General features: G+C 50.7%; 1 protein-coding gene across 5 annotated transcripts; it reads right to left on the reverse strand.

Annotated features, from left to right (window-relative positions):
- Nucleotides 1-8,390: 8,390 nt before the first annotated feature.
- DNAJC18 (DnaJ heat shock protein family (Hsp40) member C18) lies at nucleotides 8,391-23,435 on the reverse strand. Of its 5 annotated transcripts, none has more exons than XM_037396492.1 (8): nucleotides 23,299-23,435; nucleotides 23,016-23,161; nucleotides 21,630-21,815; nucleotides 18,418-18,530; nucleotides 16,967-17,076; nucleotides 14,788-14,960; nucleotides 10,558-10,638; nucleotides 8,391-10,072 (listed from the first exon to the last, which is right to left on the reverse strand). In XM_037396492.1, exons 1-8 carry the CDS (start codon nucleotides 23,334-23,336, stop codon nucleotides 9,924-9,926), a joined length of 996 nt encoding a protein of 331 aa, XP_037252389.1. In that variant the 5' UTR covers nucleotides 23,337-23,435; the 3' UTR covers nucleotides 8,391-9,923. The 5 variants fall into 5 exon arrangements, with proteins under 5 accessions (XP_037252389.1, XP_037252394.1, XP_037252390.1 ...); XM_037396497.1 differs by lacking the exon at nucleotides 23,299-23,435 and adding an exon at nucleotides 22,845-22,920 and having other exon boundaries at nucleotides 23,016-23,131; XM_037396493.1 differs by lacking the exon at nucleotides 10,558-10,638.
- Nucleotides 23,436-23,470: the final 35 nt, after the last annotated feature.

Raw genomic sequence — 23,470 nt, forward strand, 5'->3', positions numbered from 1 at the left:
CAGAGGGCGGTGGGGGTGCCGGCAGCCCCGAGAAGCCACTGTAAGGCATGTAGGGTGGGCCATAGACCCCCGGGGCCATGACCAGTGGGTTGAAAGGAGCCTGGTAGAGCCCAGTGTGTGAGGCCACCGGTGGGATGAGCACCTCCAGGTACTGCCCGGTCTCAGGGTCGTAGAGTGTTTTCAGCTGGGGCTGCTGCGGTGGCTCCATGTAGTAGCATTTCCCACTGTCAGGATCGACGAGCATCCTCCGGTGTGTGGGCAGGTGGGGGACAAAGGGCCTGGTGGGGCTTGGCGTGGTCTTACTGCTCGGCAAGGTACCATCGGTCCTCCTTAGGACCTGGGGAGCATCCTCAGGGCGAGGCTGGGGCTGGGCTGGGGGCAGCAGCACTGGGCGCTTGGCAGCGGCTGGGCCCTCGGGGGGCTGAGGCAGGGGGGGCTCAGGGATAGGTTTGCTCCAGGGCACTTCCCCACCAGTCAGGGGACACACACCGGTCCCCAGTGGAGCGATGGCTGGGATGGGGACCAAAGGGGATCCAAGGGATGAGTGGACTGTGTTGGAGACTGATGGGTGCCCAAGGGAACCAGGGACCGGGTTGGGGGCCAAAGGGGACCCAAAGGATGAGCTGGCTGGGCTGGGGACCAAGGGGGTGCCAAGTGATGAGTTGGCCAGACTATGGACCAAAGGGGACCCAAAGGATGCGTTGGCTGAGTTAGGGACCAAGGGGGTCCCAAAGGATGTGCCACACAAGTTGGGAACCAGGGGGGTCCCAAAGGATGCACTGGCTGGGTAGGGGATAAAGGAGGTCCCAAATGACTTGTTGGTGGGCTTGGAGACCAAGGGAGTCCCAAATGATGTGCTGGCCAGGCTGGAGGCCGATGGGTAGCCATAGGATGAGTTGGTCATGTTGGGGACCATGGGTGTCCCAAAGGATGCGCTGGCTGGCTTGGAGACCAAAGGGGTCCCAGAGGCTGTGCTAGCTGGGTTGGGGACTGTGGGGGTCCCAAAGGATGCATTGGCCAGGCTGGGGACTGCAGGGGTCCCGAAGGACGTGCTGGCCAGGCTGGGGACTGGGGGCAGCTTTGGCATTGGAGAGGGTTTGGGGGCTTTCACAGGAATTGCTAAGTAGTTGGAGTTCTCCGCCGGGGCAGCAGGAAGGTATGGCTCGGTGGGTGCCGGCCACTTTGGTGAGTGCTCCCAGACCTCCCCCTGCTCCGGCAGCCGGCCAGGGGGACCCTCGGTGCCCTCCCTGGCTTGAAATGGGGCGGTGGGGCCGGTGTCACCAGCAGAGCTGCCGCTCCCTGTTGGCACCAGCTGGCTGCCTGGCTGCTTCTGCCTCTGCTCGCTCACGGGCAGCTCTGGCGTGCTTCTTGCTGCTGGTTTCACAGGCTGTGGGCGTGCACTGCTGGCTGGGGGTCCAGCTTGGGGGTCCCCGCTGTCGCTGCTGCCGTGCTGCTGCACCGTTGACTCAAGCCCCTTGGCAGTGAGGAGCCCTCCGGTGCCACCATGGCTGCATCCCTCCTCTCCCTCCTTGGGACTCGGCGGTGGTGGCGGAAAGAGAATGGTCTTCTCTGCCCACAGCACCGCACTGCTCTGGGCCGGGGACCCCTCCCCAGCCGCCACCGGGGACCGCCGGCCCACCAGGACATGGAGGTGGGTCTCCATGTGTGGCACCCCCTCGGCCACCATTGCCCGTGGTGGCACCCTGAGCTCGCTGCGCTCCCGGCGCGGGGGGGATGCTGGTGGCCCCTCTGTGGTGGCCGCCCCCCTCCGCGTGGCCTGGACCCTCGTGATGTGGACAGGGGAGCCCTGGGTGGGCACGGGCCCGCTGCCCGTGAGCTTTGCAGGGTCGTCGGCACATGGTGGGGCTGGCTCTGGGCTGGCAGCTGCCAGCGCCTCCTTGTCCCCTGGCTCCGTCGCTGGCTCCCGGCGGCAGACTGAGGTGCAGTGGATGACAAGTGGGGTGGCCGGCGGTGGGTCCCCGGTGCTCGCCGGTGCTGTGGTGCCGTGCTGTGATGCGCCGGCAGTCCCGAAGCGCAGGTTGTAGCTGCTCTTCACCAGCTTGCGCACGTCCCGGGGCTGCGGGATGCGCCCCTTCCCCTTCCCCTTCTCATCTGGCTTGGGGGGGGCAGCCGGTGGGCACCCCTGGGCTGGGGGACCGGGGCTGGGCGGCTGTGGGGGCACCACTGGCAGCTTCTCCTCCTGCCGGCTCTGCGGCACCAGCCTCACCTCCTGCGCCTGGGAGGTGAAGAGGCGGTGTGGTGGCGTGGCAGGGAGCGCTGGGCTGTCGCCCTTGAAGGGGAGGGCTTGGGGGTGGCTGGGGAGGATGGCTCGCTGCTTCAGGCTGGGCCACGGCTTTGGCGCTTTCTCAAATCTGGGGGCGATGTCCAGCACCTTCCCCACCCCAGGGTGGGCTTCGAACAAGGCGCGCGCTCGCCGGTAGCGGATCCTCTCCGACGTCGGTTCCTCGGTGGTACCAGGCAGCCAGTGGCCCTCCAGCACCTCCTGGTACTTCATCCTCTCGTTGAGCTCATTGAAGGTCGTCTTCAGCTTGCAGACGCTATCCCTCGTCGCCTCACTCAGCACCACCCCCTTGGTGGGGTGGGTGGTGGTGGTGACATCCCTCAGGGCCACCGCGGCCGCCGGCACCCTGCCACCCCGCAGGTCCTCAGCCGAGAAGCTGCAGTCTGAGCGGGAGAGTGAGCTGGACTTGCCCTCCAGACCGTCCCCCAGCAGGTCGGTGCCGGTGGAGGACAGCCCCGAGGAGGTCGAGCTGCCCCACAGCCCCTTCTGCTCCATCTTGATCCTCTGCTCATACTGCATCTTCTTGGCGAGGACGTTTTTCACCAGACAAGAGGCTGCCCTGGTCTTGCTGGTGTCGGCATCCAGGGAGGCTGTCTTCACGAACTGCTTGTAGTTGAGCCTGAAGTCCTCACCGACAGCCCTGCCCTTGCTGGGGGGCTCCTTCCTGGCAGGGGGTAGGGGCTGGGGGGCTGAACCGTCCCCCCGGGGGCCAAAACCCGTCTCCTTCCTCTCCTTCCTCTTCAGCAGGATCTGGCGCTTCGGGACGGTCCTCTTCTTGCCGTGGCCCTTCCTGGCCTCCCCGCTCTCCAGCTCCACATCCACGCACTCAAACTGCTCCTTCCCCAGTAAGCCCAGCAGCTCCCCATCCGTGCTGGCAGGGAAGGGCCAGCCTGCCCGGCCAGGGAGGGCGGCCACCGTGCCCCGGGGCTCACTGCCAGCCACCGGCCACCGCCGCGGTCGCCCGCCGTCCTCTGACAGCGAGTTAGAGAGGCTGGAGGAGGTGTGGGAGCTGCACATGTCCAGGCGAGCTCCAGGGAGACCCGAGAGGCTGTGGAAAGCCCTGGCCGTCAGTGCTCGTACCTCGCCGTCCACCTCATCCGAATCACTGGGCGCCCCGCTGAGCATCCCCAGCTCCGGGGCTGGCGTGGTGACAGGCTGCCGGTCCCCACCGCGGGGACCCATCCTGCCCCCCTGCCCCGGCACTGGGCTATTCTTAGCAGCGCTGGACAGCTGAGCCTGCCGCGGGCGGGCGCTGGGGCCGGGTGGTGGGGGGACGGTGGGGGGCCCCGCCAGAGCCCAGTGCCCTGCGGCAGCCCGGGGGGGCATCCCCTCCTCTTCCAGAAACTCCAGGCAGTCCTTGAAGGTCTCTGTCCCCTCTGAGCACAGGGCAGAGTGGTAGGAGGAGACGGAGGAGCCCGACATGCTCTTGGCGAGGTCATCACGGGGGAGGCCGGGGAGGTGGCCCTCCTCCTCCGACAGGGACCGCCGGCCGTCCCCACCAGTGCAGGGACCCTCGCCATCCATGCTGGGCAGCTCGGCGTGGGACAGCAGGATGGGGTCCCTCTTCCTGCGGGGCATCCTGGCAGGGGTGGCCCCTGGGGGTGCCAGCCGGTGCCAGGGCACCCTCCTTGGTGCTGGGGACGCTCCGCCGGGGACGCTGGCTCGACCTTCTGGCTTCTCCTCGCCGGCTGGACCCAGCAGCAGCACAGAGCAGCCCCTCGATCACATGGACATCAGCGAGCGCCAGCCTGGGGGCGGCGATGCCAAGCGCATTGCAAGGATGCCACCGCCGCCCCCGGCTTTAGGGGGCTGCAGGGGGGCTGCCAGCACCATCCCCTGCCCCTTCACCCTGCACTGCTGCTCCCCAAACCCGCAGGTGAGGCGCCAGCGCATCCCCACACCCCACAAGGGTACCCGGGCGCGTGCCCCCCGCTGCAGTGTGCTGGGCTTGCCTGGAGCTGGGGGACCCCCAGGCCCCTCTGGGGATGTCCCCTCCCCAGCGCAGTAGGCACGGCTGGGGTCCCAGGCTGCTGCTCCATCCCCACCACAGCTCCTTTCCCAGAACCTCTGCCTGCCTTGCCACAGGGATGGCGTGTCCTCATCCTGGGGGCTGCCCCAAAACCCACCTTATCCCCCGTCACTAATCGCAAGCAACCAGGAGCAAACCGAAGGTCTCAAATCAAACAGGCACTGAGCGCTCCGGGGCTCACAAGAGCCGAACGACGGACAGCCAGTATTGGCCTTTCTTGGGGAAATCTACAGGAGCAGCTGGGGTGCCCTGGATGGCACTGGGGTCTCTGCGGCTTCTTGGCCCCGGCTGCTGCCAGCGGAGCTCAGTTCCAGCTTTCAGGGGGATTTTTGCAGAGAAGCAGTGGTGGCAGGTGCTCCTGGCGCTGCCAGCCCCGGTGCAACCTGATGCCCGAGTCCTCTGGGTTCATGCAGGGACTAAATTTAAACCTTGGCAAGAAGGAGGAGAGGAAAGCTTCCCTGATAGCCGGCACGGCGCTTAACCCTTCCCTGCTGAGCAGGGCTGTGCTTGCAGGTGGCATTCATGCCCACAGGAGCAGAGACCCGCCGTGGGCAGCGCTGGCCGGCACGGTGTCCTGCACGGTGTCCTTGCGCGAGACTCTGCACACGTGGGATTTCAAGTCCCCAAATCCCTACAGCCCAGCGCTGCAGGGAGCCAGTGGGATGTGGCTGCCAGCGCTGCCCGGATGGCATGCTGCCCCCCAAACCCTTGGGCTACTGCTCGTGTGCCGCAACCACCCTACGGTCCCCACGCGAAGGGGGGTCCAGCCCTCAGCCGGGGGCTGGCCGGGAGCATCCCCGAGCCCCGTGCCCAGCTCCGGGCAGCAGGGGCTTGCGGCAGGGCCGCCCGGCGGGCGCCTGCTGAGTCACTGCTGGCTCCAGCCCCAGCACAGCGCGGCTGGCTGCACTGCGGGGCCGTGCCCACAGCCCCCACCTGCTGCTGGATTTGCAGTGCCGGGGGGAGGTGGGGGTGTACAGACCCACAGCAGGGCAGGGGGGTGCAGTGCCCTCAGGCTGGACCGACCCCTCCGTCCCTGGCTGGTCTGGATCCCAGAGAGCTGCTGTTTCATTCCCTCCCTCCGCTGACAGCTGTGCCCAGCATCCCAGTGCCACTGCTACTTGGTGGGAAAGGGAGGGTGGCCCAGCCTGGGGTCACCGGCGTCCTGCCGAGCCTCCCTGGGTGCCTTGCCACTGCCTTCAGGGTACCACTGCTGGGGGCGAGGAGGAAGGGTGGAACAGGGGGACATGGGCTGCAGGAGCTGGCAACGCTCTGGGTAAGGTAAAATAACCCGGGGGGGATCGCGGCAGCTCTCCCTGGGCACAGAGGGAAATGTCCTTGTGCTACTGCCTGCAGGTCCCGCTGTCCTGGCAGCACGTGTGAGGCAGATTTGGGGCAACGACTTGTCCAACCACTCTGAACCTTCCCCGTGCCTCCTTTGCAGCCCTCACACTAGGCACAATTCTTGCTGCTGCTGCATCTTTCACTCCGACACCTAGGTCCTGCCTAAAGCGAGATGGTCAGTCACCCGCTGCGACAGGCGGTGCGGCAGAACCGGAGGCTGCCAGGGTAGCTGGAAAGTCCCGCCGCACACCCCACCGCTCATCCGCTGCCCTGGCACCTGCTCGCAGTGCTGTGGGAGGTGGGATGCTCCGGTACAGCCCCTGCTCCCTAGGGCCAGCCCTATGGAAAAGCATGGCCAGGTTGCGGCGAGGACTGCTGGCTTGGCTGGTTTCGAAACCAGCACCGCTGAGGCTGCCAGGACCAACCTGTCTGGGTGTGCTGGTGAAGCAGAGGGAAGGGGCTGGGCAGCCCCCTCTCACCGCCCCGGCTGCAGCCCCAGGCTGCCAGCAACGCCAGGCTGCGGTGCCTGCATCTCCTCCTGCTCCTGGGGTCTGTCCCCTCTCCGTGTGGCTCGTGATTTCTGATCAGTACATAGAGCAGGGCGTAGCAGAGGGCCCCGGGGTCGTCCTACCAACTGAAATACAACCATTTTAAGTTAAGGAGCTGTAAACTTCCAGCACCCAAAGCACTTTGGGGTGTGCGCAGGAGCAGCCTGTTAGGCACAAGCATGTTACTGAACAACAGGCTGAGCCAGGCTTGCTCATTAAATACTGATTTACTTTTATGTTTAAGCCAGCATGATACTGCCTGTAGACTTACCGTGGCATTTGCTTATTAACCTGCTTTTTGTGCCAGCTCTGCGCACTTGCCTCTCGGCGCTGGCAGGCTTGGGAGAGGCGGTGAGGAGGGAGATGAGGGCTGCCACGGCAGGACCTGCCTCTCCCACGCTCTTTTCGCAACTCCAGAGGAGCAGGACACACCGGCCCGGCGGGGCAGGGACCCGTGATGCTGCCGCCGGCGTTCGGGGGGGTCCGGGCACCCACCGCACGGCAGCAGCCCTGGCAAAGCTCGGGCACTTCAGTGCCGGATGCCTGAGCCTGGGGCTCGGCTGGCCCAGCCGCGGGGTGGCCTGTGCGAGGGGCCTGGCACGGCCACCGCCGAACTGGGAACCCAAACCGTGTGGCCTGGCTGTGGGGAGCAGGGGGTGCCCGGGCAGGGATAGCCGGGCAGGGGGTGCCTCAGCCGGGGACGCCCGAGCCCGGGGTGCCCGGGCAGCGATGCCTGAGCCGGGGGTGCCCGAGCAGGGATGCCTGAGCCGGGGGTGCCCGGGCAGGGATGCCTGAGCCGGGGGTGCCCGGGCAGGGATGCCTGAGCCGGGGGTGCCCGGGCAGCGATGCCCGAGCCCGGGGTGCCCGGGCAGCGATGCCTGAGCCCGGGGTGCCCGAGCAGGGATGCCTGAGCCGGGGGTGCCCGGGCAGCGATGCCTGAGCCGGGGGTGCCCGGGCAGCGATGCCTGAGCCGGGGGTGCCCGGGCAGGGATGCCCGAGCCGGCGGCACGGTTGCCCACTGCTGGGGCCTACAGGCTCCGGGCTGCCGAGATGGCGGCTGCAGCCAGAGCTCCCGGGCCCCGGCACGCCGGCCTCACGGCGGGGCCTGACCGAACGGGCCGGGCCTCGCAGCCTCCCCCCGCCCCGGGAGGAGCGCCCCGTCCTCGGCCACGGCGCGGCGGGGGATGCGGCAGCTCCGGGCCCCGCCATCTCCCGCAGCCCCGGCAAATGGCGGCCCGGCCCCGCTCCCCAGCAGCGCGTGTTCCCCTCCCCTCCCCCCCCCCCCCCCCCCCCCCCCGCGGTTTTAAAGGGGCCGCTACCGGTGCTCGCGGCAGCCCGGGGAGGTCTCAGCCCCGCCGGGACCCCCGGCCCGCCGCCCCCGCCCGGAACAAAGGCCCAGGCAGCACAAGCGGTTCTTGGTGCAAAGTCAGGCTTTTACCACGGTACGTACAGGCACAGAAACGTCAAGTCTTTCATTTAAAAAAATCCCATAATTTTTTATATACACACGCCCCCACCCCCCCATGTGCAAGACCTCGGCATTCCCCAAGCCGCAGGGGCACCCCGGGCACCGCGCCAAGGCAGCCAGGCCCGCTCCAGGAACAAACGCCTTGCTCTGCCTTTAGAGACCCAAGAAATAATTACAAATCCAGCCCGTGCCAGCCGGGAACCTTCGCTCAGCGGCAGCGACGCACCTCAGGTGCCACTGGCAGCTGGCTTCCCAGCTTCCCCTTCCTGATCGACTGGGATGCCCGTGCCCTGCAAAACGCTGTTTTCGTGTTTGCCACCAACGCCACCTCGGAGCCCGCCGCCCTCGCCGCGCACACCGCGCCGCCATCCCTCACGCCCTTGACCGGGACCATGGACAAAGAACATTATCGCTTCTCAAAATCGTTTTACCTTCCAGTCTCATCTTCTGCTTCATCCTGGCCTCTTTCCTAGTTGCAGAGAAGACTCTTAAAATTATTGCGCTTCTCACAGGAGGTCTTGCGCCTCCATAAAGCGCTTTGAGATCTTTGGATGAAAGGTGTGATCTACTTTAAGTGCAAAATACTAGGTATGAATTCAAGCTCCGTACAGGACATTTCAGGTCCAGTGAAGTCGCCACATTTGGCCTCCCCCTCTGATTCGCTTTACAGCCACGGGAGTCAAACAGGAATGACAGGGAAGATACCAAACCTGGAACAGAGTCCAGTCACTTTAATATATTTCAACTATATTCTACAAACTATTTTATAAAAAGCAACATTAAAAGAACTTTGTTTTTTGTACACAAACTATGTGCTCAAAACTGGGAAATACCAGAATTAAGGCTGCCTGTCCTACCACAGCCATATTGCCAGTCCAGAATATTCAAACATGTTTGCCCTTACAGCCTCACGCTAAAGACGTTTCAAAACCCCCCACCCCAAACGCCTTTCCCCCCCTGCACTCTTCCCGGCCCGAGCGGCTGACAAACTGCTCAAGCTCCCCAAGCGCTCCTACAAAGTTCCCAATGGGGAACATTGTTAACATGAAAATGCAATTTTAAGTAGTCACCGCATTGTTTTTTAACACACCACCATTTCAGAGCAGCACCAGTGCTGCAGTTGCATGGTCTCATGACATGTGGGACGCGCATGTCTCATCCGCCGCAGCACCAAGTCTCCAAACCCAAGACATACACCCCCTCTCTGGTGCAGACCACCAGAAAAGCTTTTCTTCCTGCAGCTCCCAGCTTTGTTTGCTGCTCAACCTCCCACTGCTGCGACGGATGGGATAGGGACACCAAGGGGACACTTCCTGGTACCCACGGTCCCAGTTCCCTGCTGGAGGAACAGCCGCCTCGTGCTCCCTGCCAATACAACACCCCCAGCACCTGGGCAGAGCAACCGCACATGACCGCACCGTAACACCCAGGCACAGGGAGGCTCGCAGCCCCAGCTTTAAGGCAATTTTAATTCTGGCCTTTCTCAAACTTCTGAGCTTTGTGCTCCCTCGGTTTAAGCCAAGGCCATCTGTGGCATCCTGTGCTACTCACTGCAGGTTTTAGGAAGGAGGGCCGCACCAGAGACTTGTTCAGTTTTAATAGACACGTACTTCCATGTCAGAAAGGCAAGCACTGCCTCTGCTGCAGCTACGCCAAGTCTCGGCACCAGGGAGGGAGGGAAGAAGCCTGTACCTCCAGCGCACTGCTCCCTGTCCTCTGTAAGAACAGTTCATTCCACATGCAGTACACACCTGCAGCACCCCACCGGAGAAACTGCCTCAGGAGGTTAACGATGCTCAACTGGAGTAACACTCTGTTCTCTGCTGCTTACGAGCGTACCCCGTCCTCAACCTGCCTTTAAATACCTAGTTTCATAAAGGAGGATCAAGAAAAAACAGGACACTACTACATGGATCTTTTTCTTTGCAATACTAATCTCTACAGTGAAACATTCATAACTGCTCAACAGAGTAAAAATATGCTACATCAAAACCGTACCAGAAAAAGCAGGACCCCTGTAACAGCTGAAGGGTTTGCAGATAAAAATCAGAAGTAAACAGCCAGCTTAGAAATATGCCACTGAAAATATATGAGAAAATAAATACAGTTGTCCTTTCTCTACAGTTTGGCAGACACAGGAATTGGTGCAATTCACAGACACTCTTCTTGTTCGACGTCGGTGCTGGCATCTCAGCGCGTTGTCTCACCATGAACAGAACGGGCACAGCCCTCCAGTCAGACCAGCACGGGGTGCAGTCCCTCTGACAGCAGGGAGAGCTGGGAGCTGCTCAAGTGCTCACCTGAAGCAGGTACTCGACTCTTCCGAATTAGGCATTGCCTATTACACTCCAACAGGAAACAGCTGCCTTTCTCCTTACAGACCACTGTAGAAGCAAGGACATCCGCTTGGTATCGTATGAGAAGGCTAGCGCACTTAGTACCGAGAACTACGCTATTCATATGACCGAGTGAACCGCAGGTCCATATAAAATACAGAAAGCAAAGACATTTGTCTGCTCTCCTGGGAAGTATACACTGTTTGGATGGCAGACTAACTACCAATGAAGACAGGTTCCAAACTAATAGCATTTCCCAGTGAATTAATTTACGAAGTGCCACTGGTCCTTGGAACCAAACGTAGTGTACAGTATATATTACAGCAAACACCAGCTCTACAGCTTGTGTTGGCCCATCTCTGCACTATATGCAGAAGGACTCACATATTCAGACTCTTTACAATAGGCTCCTTCCCTTTTTATACAAAGGAAAATAAAAACATAAGTTAAAACAGCAATAAATAAGACTACAGAACGTGTGTGTCCTGGTCAGCCCCCTTTGTGCATTCCAATCAGACTGGAGAGCTTCTCACAGTGCTCAAGTTTCAGTGATTCTGCTTTCTGTTTTAACCGCTCATCTCTGTATAGCTTGGCCAAATTTGACAAATCAGACTCTGAAAGACGAAAAAAATATATATTAGCATGAAGCCATGAGCCTACTTCAAGTAACTGTTTCTTAGTGCTTTGTTATCCTCGTGGCATGATTATTTTTAATTCACCTTGTTTCAGTGAAACCGGACATGTTAACAACTTCCTTTAAAGAGAGGCCATCAGGTTTAGCCAGGCTAGCTACTTCAGAATTTAAGTATTTGCTATAATAACGCGCTCTACTAGTGCACTAATGCAATAACCAAAAGAAAAAACAAGACCGATTATTACTGTCTACAAAGAAAACACAAACTACAAAAGTACAGCTTAGAAGTCACGTAAGATTTAAAATTATGTTAATGAACTACAGAATAGGTAATTACTTTAAAAACCATGTATGTAGTTAAACTAACTGTGCATAAAAAGGGGTATGTTATACTGACCATTTGGTCTGCTACACAGCGCCTGTCTTAGGTGATACCGCTACTTACACCTGAGTTCAATCTCATTGTGCATTGATCCTTTCCGAGGTATCACTGGGTGCAGACTGGTGGAGCAGGGTGACTGACACCTATCAGCGGCATTTAAGTGACAAGCCAGAAGAAAGGAGAGCCTCAGGACACACTGTGGGGCTGTGTCTGCCGTCTGCAGCCTAATAAGCTAAGCAGGAACTACAAGACATACACCCCTGCCCACTTAACTGAGAAACAATTCTTTTGGCAGATCTGTCCTGCATGGGCCCAGAGCAGGTCCCAAACAGCTGCCCAGAGCAGCCCATCCAAACATGTAGCTCTAATTGGTTTTTTGATATTGCACTTCTCAGAATTCAAACTCTGTCTGGCAAGAGGTTTGCCCAGAAGGCATTATAAATTCTTTTTTTTTTTTCCTTCTGATTGATTACAGGAAGGTGAACAGCTAGCTGAGGGACTTGTCTGAAAGGCCTCTGTGCCCTTTCATTGACAATACAATCTTGAATGTACATTGCATATTTTCCCCCTTCTCCTCAAAAGCAACATAAAACTGAAATAATCCCATTGTTTAAATTATTACACCCCCTACACTCCCCACCCCTGAGAATTTTCTTTTGCTGATTAGCTAAGGAAGTCTTAATATAGCTTTCTCCCTGAAGAATAATTTAGATCCAGGATTAGATGCACCTAAGAGAATGGCAGTAATGTGTTTCTGAAAAGGTCAAAATTTCCCCAAGCACAGGCTACCTGATGACACTCAATTTTTCAAAGAGCTTTTATGCACCTTACAAGCCTCTCATGTTACAAAATTATTCAAAGTGGAAAGAACTTCAATAGGTCCTTTCATGCCCTACATTCTATGTCCCTGTCCCATGGAAATTTAAGGCCATTTACTCTCCACCTATTTATTGAAAAGCTTTAAAAACTGACAGGCATGAACATTATATTTCAGATCAGGAATAAATTTTCAGGTTTTATAACTCAAGTAGTGCTGGGCACACAGCCTTGACAAGCCTTCCACAAGAGCAGACTCAGGTAATTGTCTCTGCATCCAGAATCCCTGGAATTCTGCAGTGAAGAATCTTAGTATACACTTAGCCAACTGGGCAAAACTATTCACTGCAGATGCTTGTGCTTTCACAGCATTCATTCTGTTACACTTGTTTCTTGTGTTTTTCAATCTTTATGAGTTGTTTATTTGAACTTTTTCTCTTTAAGGAAGTCTTAAAATACTGAATTCCAACTACATATCCTTATTCTCTGTTTTCGGTTGCCTCTGTAATTTTCTGCAACTCGAAGCTCTTTGCAGTCTTGCTTTAGAATTGTGCTATCACAGCTGAACCATCTCCTGTAAAAACCTGGTACGCACTTTTTGTACTTAGCTTTAGCAAAGATTCAGAAGACTGAAAACCACAGCACACACAACTTCTACACACTGTTCTGTCCTGAAGGGAGGCACACCTCCCGCCGCAGCAGTACCGAAGTTATTGGCTGAACAAGATACTGATACACCAGTTACTTTTGAAGTTTTCATTAAGGTAGTTGGATACCAAGTAACACTTTTTAAGTCATAAAATCAAGGACTTTAAAAATCAAACTGTTCCTATATAACTAATCTATGACCATTTTGCTGGTACTGAAGAGAAATGTGCATTCAGTAAACAAAACACACTTACTATTAATAGATAGTCAACGGACAAAAAAGAAGTTGACCTTATGAAGCTAAACACTTAAACAAGAATGAATGGACGAAAGCTATGAAGCAACAGCTGCCTTAACAACTGTCTCAGTATCTCCAGAGAACTTTTCCCCAACACTCCATCTTGTAGTCACAGTTTATTTTTATAAACTTGGCTGTACTAAAGTTAGCACTGTCTCAGCTGTGCTCATTACCTGTTCACTGGCCTAGATGGTAATCATTCTGAATATTTTTTTTTTTTTAAATTACATTGGTGTCCTCAGGATACTTGCTCATTGTGGACGTTATGAATATATTTGCAGATGTGTGACTAACAGTCTGTAAGTGTAAAAAGCTCCAGAGGAGCACTGTTTTGTAGGCATTATTTGGCATTCAATCCTGGATCACCTCCCCCCCTCTGACTACCAGGCCATCTCAGACTTGCGAGCCCTGTTGCCAATTTTGAGGCTCAAGGTCTATGTGAAAGAGACAATATGGCAACTTTCAGTTGCACAAGCTCAATTCAAAGGATTTTTCTGTAAGGAATATATTCTATCCCTACAGCAAGCCTACACATGAAGCCAACATGCATGGTTATTAACATCATACCTAGAAGCTGCTACTGCCAGCCACAGATGCTCAAAGATCACAAGTCAAGCACTCCAAAAACTAAAGGACTACTTCAGATTTTTATGGTCTTATATTGCAGCTTCTTCTCTAACTTCAGAGCGTACATCTGTATATTTCTCTTTAAAAGCAAGATCGGTAACTTCTATATAAAGCAAACCAAAAGAGTCTCTGGAAAACAAAACCCTTCCCCATCAAAATCCTGTAAATAGTTTGGAATCAGCAACACTATTGTTACCTTTAGCATAGAATTAAGCAAGTCTTATTTAGACAAAGTGTATGCTTCCATAATGATGCAATTGGTAAAGAAACTGTAAACAAGTGCAAAGTCACTTCTTAGTAGGCTGCTGAGGGCTGTTTTACACAGAGCAATTCAGAAAGCCCTACTCATATGTAAAAGCAGCTTGCCTGCTACTATTAAACATTTACACAGAAACAACTTCTTCCAGTTTCCTTTATGCACAGCAGTGGTCTGTGTTTACTCATTTGAAGGTGATGAGTTCTTTAGCTGAAAAAAAATCAGCCACAACATTCCAACTTCAGCTAGTCCTTGTAATTTGATTTCTGTTATTTTGTACAGTTCTGAAAAAAGCAGGGATGGACTTGCTCCATTTTCAATTAACTAGCTTAGTAGTAATTAACAAGTAATACAACATGGGGTTAAAATACATGCCTTTATACGTGCCACTGATTGACTTAGGACTAATGTAAGAAAAAATATTTTGAATGCTCACATTTTTGTGTTCTCCCTTTCTGCATTCAATTCTCATTTTCAAAAGACAATCCTGACTATGGTGAAAAACATGATCTCAAACTCATCTAAAGATAGAAAATGCAAATAAGCATACAGAACAAGCACAGAAGCCTGCTCTTTGAAAACTGATACCAACAACACAGCCCACTGAAAAATTACCACAAGCCCCTGAGCAGGCTATGGCTCCCCTTCTGATGAAGTTTTGAAGAAAAATTTAGATAATCTTCTTGTGGAACCAGCTGAAGCAAAAACGACTCTGGTCCAGCAAAGGAAATGTGGAGTAGGTGATGTCTCAAGATCTCTTCTAGCCCTAACAGTCTGCCAGAACTAGATAAATATGGTGGACTGTATGTTTAAAACATCATTACTAGGAGTTATTCAAGGATAAAAACTGAGTGGAAAAAAAGCTCTCAAATGGTGAAATCTACTTTCCACTTGTCTCTCAGAATCACCTAAAATGAATTTTGACAGACCGTCAAGAATAGCAAATTCAGTGTTAAAAGCAGTTGTGAGAAATACCAGTGCAAGGTTTGAGATGGCATAAGCATCGGAAAACGAAGCTAAAAATGGCAGTGCTTTGTGAAGCATAGCCATCACACAACTACTGACGGGTTGTAGGCACACACTTGTAACAAAAATAACTTACTTTGCTGTTTCTCCTTCCAGCAGCTGGTCTGAATATAGTCTATGTAATCTTTTTCAACGGTTTTCTCTAGCTCCTGAAGTTCTGCTCCTTGATAATTCTTTTCAAAGTTTTTATCAACATAGTAAGGCACCTGCAAGTTCTCTGTTTCTCTACTAATAACATGGCCTATGGAGCTGTGAAAACATCATGGAGAAAACAATTTTTTAGCAGTTCAAATATAAAGAAAACAAGAGATGTTTCTCCACATCAGCGTTTTCAAAGCACAGCGTTTACAATTTCTTTAGTTACTTTCTGCAGGACTATAGCTCCCTCAACCATCCAGCAAGGAAATTACAAGTCTTACAGGATTCAGGCTGCCTGCTAAAACCCACAGAAAATATTTGGAGATATTTACGAAGAACTGACTCCCAACTGACACTGTTTTTTCCAAATACTGTGTTTGCTCTCAACAGCTCAGTCAAGACACAAACAAATTTTAGCTGTGAACAGAAGCTCCACACATTTTCTTCTGTTTGCTGGTAATTTCTGGCAAGCTAGGTCCAGAAATCCATGGGAACTGATAACAAACGCAGAGACTATAGGAAAGGCATATGGCCCTAGTATTGCTTAGGGCACGATGCAATTGGATCTGGATTCTCCCAGTTTCTGGATTCTTTAGCGGAAATAAAAATCAGCAGGGCAGATTCTAGTTACACTTTCCTTTAGCTTACTGATGATTATAAAACCTTAAGTGGGGCATGGAATATCCTAAAGAATATCCTGCAGGTAGAATTAGCCACTCTGACACAGCCACTGGATTAAACTACACTCTTATACTGAATTTCCTTATTTGAGCAAAGATATCCAGGCATTTTTTCAAATCACTGCCCAGAGAAAGGCTGGCAGCCAAAACACAAAGGTTACACTCTACTCAGTGGAATCCAGTTTATCTATTCTATTTCCTGGACTCCTCTTAGCCTTCTCTCTCGCTATGTCTCAGAGGTGTATGGTCTCTTCATGTAAACAGTTTCTTTTGGTGTTTAGGCTGTTATTGTTTTTTAAGGATACGATTTAGAGAAACAGCATAACTGTGTACAAGGCTCAGGCCTAACTATCTCAAATCAACAGGAGAAGGGGAGGTAGTGAAGAAAAGCAGGAGAGATTAGCTGCTCTGGGGGCAGTGTGAGAGGTTTCATGTGAGACTGGCAGATAGCAGAAATGCTCTCTGGAAAAAAAAAACAAAACCACAACCCAGGCAAAAAACAACCACCCTCCTGTTCTTATGCTAGGTCTACACACTGACATCTCGTGGTAAAAAAAGATAAAGGGTGTTGGGCTACCACGACAGTGGACAGGGTATGGGCCTAAACCTAAGTAGTTTTACTCCTAGAAGGGAGTAAAAGGAGTGTTTGGAGCACTCTGCTGTCTGCAGCATGCTCTCCAAAACCTGCTGACTCGCACTCCTAATTCAGCAAGAGCCAGTGAAGGTGACCGACCAGAGAGCTTTCCAACCAGAGAGCTTCCCCCCTCTCAACACTGGATGCTGAGAGGAGCCAGTGGGTTCTCCTCTGCCCCACAAACTCAGGTTACAGCAGGTCGGGTGGTGTTCCTTCTGCTTCCAGACCTGTGGAGTTCAGTTTGGCCTCTGAAACCCCCAGGTTCCTGCTTCTTTACAAATGTCAAAAACAGGGGATTTCAAGGCTGTAATGATTTTTTGAAGCCTGATAATTCATCCAGTGGAATTCAGGCTCCAAAGCAGATTTGGATTTACACTGCAAACCGCAGGCTTTGTTTACTAATTGCTTTACACAGGAATCTCAGTGGTGGTCCACAGATCCGTGGGGGCTGGGCAGATCAGAGGCTGATCAGCACTGTAGCTAAGCTACTCCCCCATTTCTGCTACTGTATCACTGTGCAAAAACTTTTCATAGCAGTTGAGAAAGCTTTCTGGCTCAGTGCCTCTCTTTGCTCAACACAGAGTACAATAAAGCTCACCACAGTTAACTTCATAGATACTGCTTAGGAGAACTTATCCGTAGAGACTGTTGGTATTGCCTTATTTACAAATTGATAACGCTTTCTAGAAAGAGCAGAACAGAACACTAACACGCATTTTTCAATTAACTTATTATTATTACTTCTATCTACCTCCTTATCGCAAACACCGAAGACCAAAAAAACGTGTTTTTAAATGACTTACGATTTGTAGAATAGGCTGTAGGGTGGGTTTGTGGCCATCAGCTGAGTTATAACTGACACTATTATTATTATGAAAACTGGCATCAACTGAATAAATGCAGAATATGAATTCTGAAAAGAACATAGATAATTAGTAGTCAATAAAAGATATAGATGGAAAAAGATACATCTGTTCACAGAAACTAGGCTACCTATCATTGATCAACAATGTATTAAGTGTGAACTAAAAGAAAAAAAGTAATTACTTCTGAATTTTGAGAGGGATGACATTTTAATTTTAAAATAACTTTTATTAAAAAAATCTCAGTAACCTCTTTGAAGCCATTTTTCTTCAATTAGATTTTCATGACATTTCTTCCATCTACAGCTTCCTTCATCAGGCGATAGATGCCTACAGCACTGTACTTGTCAGTGACCAGCTCACAATCCAAACCGGGGGAACACACTGCAATTCCCCTTTGTGCCTATGGCTTTTCATGCATTTTCTGAAGTTTGTTAAATGCATTCTAAAAATCTCACTCTCTGTTCAAGCACTGGATAACATGGCTGAAAAGTAAAGGGTTAAGAGACATACATAGCATAGCTTGGGACAGGATGCAGGCACTTGGTTTTTTGTTTGAATGCATTTAGTAGAACAAAAGGGTGGGGAAAATATAGAGAAAGCAGATCTTTACTTCTGCTCTTTGTTTCATTTCTAAAGTGCCTTTTCTAATCAGGAACAAAATACAATAGGCTGCTATTTAGGCTTTGTCCTCTGCCCTGGGATAGCAACCAGGATACCTGACATAATAGTAGGTGGATTCCCTGTCCTAGCTTAGCTGTCTTAGGCTGTATTAAGTGTTTTTTTTCCGAGCCTGATTGACTATAAGGGACTCACAGGGATACACTGATCTTCCTTGGAGAGTCATCTCCTTAGGTTAACAGACTGCCTCTGGAGGAAGATTTTTCCACGGCAGGTGGCACGCCTCTATGTGTGCTGGCAACAAATGACACCTTGTGTCTCATCTGGAGATTTCAGGTGGTAGGAATGTATCCCAGGCTGGAGGAAGCCTCTGCAGCACCTGGGCAGAAAGTGTGCGCTCATCTACTGAAGGATTAAATATGCCAGATAGACAAGCCAGTACTTCCGTATCCATCATCAGTCCACATCTGGACTAATTGTTGTTGGATTACTAAACCACTAGAGCTCGCAGAAAGCAAGCAACAGCAAAACACTCAGCGACAGAAACTCCAGGGCCTGTAATCTGTAATCCTATCAATATAATCTATTTTTAAAGTAGTGATTAATAAAAGACAATCTAATTACTTTTCAAAGCATCCATTTTGGCTGCAGCACTTGAGGATAAACACTGAGCATTTCAGCATGGGAAGGTCTGTCCTGGCTTCAGACACGTAAGTGGACCCTCACTCTGCTGAAATATTTAAGCCCACAAAATCCCTCCTCCTGGCTACCTGTGGCCTGTTCTCTTCCTCCTCTTGTTCATGTGTCCACACTCTTTCATTTCGGTGCCTCCGTGGATAATAGTGCGCATCTCTGGCTACATTTGAGAACATATGGATATTTCCTGTTAAAAGAAACCAAGAGAGAGTAGATTCTCATCCAGTTGCTGGCATTGGCCTGTATTACTCAGAATTTCTAGCTCATTACCTGGGCTTATACTCCATGGCCTGAATTACAGTTGTGGACCTCAGATTAAAAAGTGCAAACACACCTCAGATTTAAGTGTCACCAGAGTATGTCATTCCAAAGAAGTGTACCAGAGAAATTGTAAAGTTTGCCTGAGGTCCATTTTAATTTAAACCAAACTGCAGAAACATGCTATAATTTTTACTCTTGTATCTCATATTTTAATGTTGGTTTTGTCACATGAACTTGCAAGCCCATAGCTTGTGTTACATCCCCAGGCTCCAAGCAGGAAAATTAATTTGGTTCACCAGACTCAGGCCACAAATTATGGCTTTCCATAATTACCAGGCATGGTCTTCCACAGTCATTTCTACTTCCTCTTCCTTCAAGCTGTTAACAGTTTCACTTAACGATTTTATAAGAAGGAAAGAGATTTAAAAAATAGCCTTTTGAGTAAAAAAGGAGTACAATTCAGGACTTCCTTTCTTACACACTGAATGTAGTTGATCTATTTTTTAAAATTCTAAAATGAGGAAAGAATTGCATATGCTGTTTCAATTTGAAGTCTGAACTCTGATTTTATCATCATATTTTAATAATAGGTATGCTCTCCTCTTGAAATTCAGAATGTCTTTTTACTAGAGAATTGAAATTTATGGCCTTATAATGACAACAGAAACGCAAATCTATTTTTAAGCCCTGGGAAAGATGTTGCATTATTTTATACCCTGAATTTCCCAAAGAATTCCAAAAGAAACTTGGGGGGAAATGACCTTTGCTATTGTGTAAAATATGTTTCATTGCTTGTTCAAAGATTTTTCTGAGGGTCTAGGTATGTTTGCAGTCAGAGCTTCAACAGAGCGCCAAACCAGGCTGCCTTGAGGAAAGGAAGTTTCTCTCTTGAAAATGAAAGTTTGTTTTTATTGTTCAACACTGCTCAGACTATATTTTATCAAGCTGTGAAAAAACAGACAAAGTGTGGGAAGAGAAGAATGGCTTTTGCAGGGCACCTAGAAAAGTCTTCCCAAATCTTAGGTTTCTCAAAGAATTTCTGCCAGCAGTTTCTTTCCTTCCATGTGCATTTATTTTTTTATGAGAAGAAAGTTCAATTTGTGGCCTCTACCCCTCATAACTGCAACACCATGCCATGTGGAGCATCTCCTTCTAGACTTACAACATTTAACATTTTTAACTTACAGTATTTTTCCACTGAATATCCATAGAGGAAAAATGCACAGTAAAAACAAAGCCGCAAACCTGCCCACAAAAGCTGTACTAATGAGTTTACCCTAACACCAGCATTCCTTATTCAGACTTCCAGAAAACCTGGTGATAGCAAGGTGTCACAAAACAAAAACCAGCACAACACTGCAGCTTAGCACAAACTCCAGCTCACACACCTGAGACCTACTTCACATTATGACAGTTTAAAAAATGTTCTCTTCATAGTGACTATCTGGACACCCTCGTACTAGCAATTCTCTTGATAAGTAGAAACTGTGTGGACTTCGCCTGTTTGGAAAACTACTTAACTGATTTTCCATGGTTTAAAATTGACTTTTAGATTAGGAAAACGTACCTAAATTTAGACTTAAACATTTTTTTTGTGAGGAAACTATTGTTTACTACCAGCATCTATTACTATGAAATTATCTTGGTCTTCTTACTCTTTGCCACTTTGATAAAAATTCCCATTTATTTCTTCACGTCACTATCTGTTAAACCTGCCATGCCCCGTACCCAAATTCCTCCTGTAGCTCCTACATTTCTTGTCCTCAACTCCAAGCGTCCCTGTCACACGCAGCTACAAAGCAGTCAAGTTCCATGAGGGCAATGTTTCAGTGGTGGCCAAGGCACAAGGCACACACAGGTGCAATTTCCTGCAAAATCAGAAAGAGAAAACTTGCAAACTCAGTGTGGAATTATGCTCACTTTGCACATCTACCAATCAAATGTTGAAAAAAATTTGAGGTGCCCTTACTGCAAGATGCTACCACACATACTAAGGTTATGAGGAGCTTGTAAGTAATTACCTGCACCTATGGCTTTACGCTGTAGTAATTGGTGTTGCTTTATACCATGCCTTGGAGGTCAAAAAGTTTGCAAGAGTGCTAAAGCCATTTGTTAGAAGACCGCTGAGCTCATCATACCTTTCAGATTAACTTTTAATCCAAACCTGTATTCCACTGATATTGCAGTATCTATTTTTACTCCAATCACAAAAGCCGAGGCCAGACTGAGACACGCATGGACCTACTACAGGTACAGATCTAATGTTCCGTTACTGGATATTCCATATCCAGTAACAGCCAGCCTCTCCTGGTGGGCATCACTTTCTAAGCTCAGAAGTTTTAATTTCTTTACAGTATGCAAGCCGCTGCAAGCCAAATGAACACCTGATTTCCTAGTTATAAGAGCACTGAGACCACAGTGCCAGGAGCTGCTGCCATGCTGTACTGGAAGGCAGGAAGGTGTTTCAAGTACAACGCATCAGAAAAGGTGCCTCTGATTCCTTCCGATTCACACCGTATTTTACCTCCCGTGCCATTGCTGGCTTCAGACAACAGAGGAAATAAAAGCAACAACAAAAAGAAGGGTGGTCAGCTGTAGCTGGTATTAAAACGTTGCCTACCCAAGAACCAAACAGCCTAAGCCCCTGCCAGACTGAAATGCTCTTACCCCTAACTAGTACTGTCAGAAATTTTCAAGGGCTGGGAGGATTCGAACTTGCCTGAGCAGCAACAACCATTATTGCACTAGTAATCCCCTTTTCTTGGGCAATTCCTGGATGGCAAGGCCAGTCTTTGACAACATTTTTTGGGGAATGGAGTTGCTAAAATCTGAAGTTTAAACAGTGCATTAAGGGAGCTATTCCAGGCATAAAAAGCTAGAAACCAGAGAAGAGTAAATCCAAAAGGGTTTTTGTTCTTTTCAGATGTATAATCCACTCCCTGAGCTGTGCCAAGAAAAGCCGAACTTGCTTTACGGTCTAGTGTCAGTTCATTGCAATTCAAAAGCACTGCAGACGGATACTGACCTGTAGGGAAATGCCCACCAAAAAACACATTGAATATTTCTTCTGGTGTAATGTCTGCTTCAAATTCTGTGTAGTAATTATAGTGCCTGGCCTGGCCAGTGCTGACATAGTCTTGGTCACTTCCAAATTCATCGTATCGTAATCTTTTTTCAGGATTGCTCAGAACTGCAAAAGCATTGCCTATTGCTGGAGAGTGAATTAAAAGAAGTGTTACACAGGTATATCACGTGGTATTTCCACATCTCAGACTTTTACAAGCAGAGTAGCAAAAAAGCCCAAACAGCCACATGAAATTTGTGCTTGACCAACGGCTAAAATACTTTTGAATGAACTACCTTTGTAAAAAAAGTGTTACAATACTGGCATTCCTTGTGATGGAGCCTATTTCTTGCTATCACTTATACCAGGAGAAAACCAAAAGTGTTAGAAGTACATGGAGAGAGTTGACATATTTGTAAACCTGAGGTGAAAGAGTCCATTTCAGTCAAGAGACTGAGAATGTAATGTTTTACCAGATCAAACTAAGCACTGATATAGAAGCACACCTCCACATACCAGTTAATACAGTTAATACCAGTTAATACAAGGTTAATAACTGCAGAGATTAATTAAAATGCAGAACCATATTCTATGTTTTGCTGTCAGCAGAGATGCCTGTGAAGCTGTACAGCATATCTATTTCACCCCTTACGTCAAACCACCCAAAAGTATGTTTGGTTCATCTTCTTCCTTGATCTTTGACAGCACGTGTCTGTAAACAAGCTCAAACAGAAACAGAAGATTAACACAAAAAAATAAATAAAAGCCTTCCAAAACCTCCTTATTTTAATAGATTGTGAATTAGCATCTTACTTTCCTCACGCTGCCTTGCAGTGCTGTTGCAGACAGCTGCAACACTGCATGGAAAAGGCAAAAGATGTAAGAGTTCAGATGATAACGTTAGAGGACAGAGATAGAGGTTTAGATTGCAACATTACTGAAAAGTCCAGACACAAAACGCTGGCCTCAAATATGCTTGCGTATCTGTAAATATATATATAAATTTATGACACTGAGGAGATATTGGTTACACAACAGCACATTCTCCTACACGGCCAGTATTACTTCCAAGCACTGTTCTGAACCCTTAGCAGTATCTAGGAATGAGATCTGGGATATGCTCCCCTTTGCTGCTAAGGGAAGTCTATATTTTGAAAATTAAAAGGCAAATCTTACCAAGCAGCTGCAGGATTTTGTGGAGATGCACACAGCTGTCCATAAAAACGACAAGCTATGCGGACCTGCATGATACCTTTATAGAAGGCACAAAATTGTACATCTGAGACAGTCTGTTCTCGTTTTCACCCTGCTTTCTGACTCTGGAGACCGGGCCAGCCCCCACCTCACCTTTAAAAGCCTCGGTTGCTCCGGGAGCGCGGTTCTTGTCGGGGTGGAATTTCAGGGCCAGTTTGCGGTAGGCTTTCTTCAGGTCCTCCTCGCTGGCGTCCCTCTCCACCCCCAGAATTTCATAGTAGTTCCGGCAGCGCTTTATTCTGGAAGCACACACCGGGCTACCTTCCCCGGCCTACCCCCGCCGGCCCCCACCACAGACCCGCCGCCCCTCCCCGAACCCACCGCCGCCGCTCCCTCAGACGCTCCCCGGCCCGCCGGACCCCCACGCCGCGCTCACCGCCGCACACCGTCCAGCTGCTCAGCCGTGTAGGTCATGGCGGCCGCGGCGGGCCCCGGGGCAGCCCACCGGCCCCTCACACCCCGCCGCCCCGGCCCGCCCGCGCCGCCATGTTGTGCGCGGAGGCGGCGGCCGCGCGGGGGCCCCTGGGCGCGGGAGCCCCGCCCCTCGC

This window comes from Falco rusticolus, chromosome 8 (assembly GCF_015220075.1).
Source record: "Falco rusticolus isolate bFalRus1 chromosome 8, bFalRus1.pri, whole genome shotgun sequence".
Lineage (NCBI taxonomy): Eukaryota > Metazoa > Chordata > Aves > Falconiformes > Falconidae > Falco > Falco rusticolus.

Excerpts from the sequence above, each read along its gene's own strand:
- DNAJC18 (XM_037396492.1), bottom strand. The coding sequence starts at position 23,336 with ATGACCTACACGGCTGAGCAGCTGGACGGTGTGCGGCG. Across the intron at positions 17,077-18,417 it reads AGGAAGAGAACAGGCCACAG|AATTCATATTCTGCATTTAT; the intron begins GTAGCCAGGAGG and ends TGTTCTTTTCAG. Across the intron at positions 10,639-14,787 it reads CTGGAAGGAGAAACAGCAAA|AGTCTGATTTGTCAAATTTG; the intron begins GTAAGTTATTTT and ends TTCGTCTTTCAG.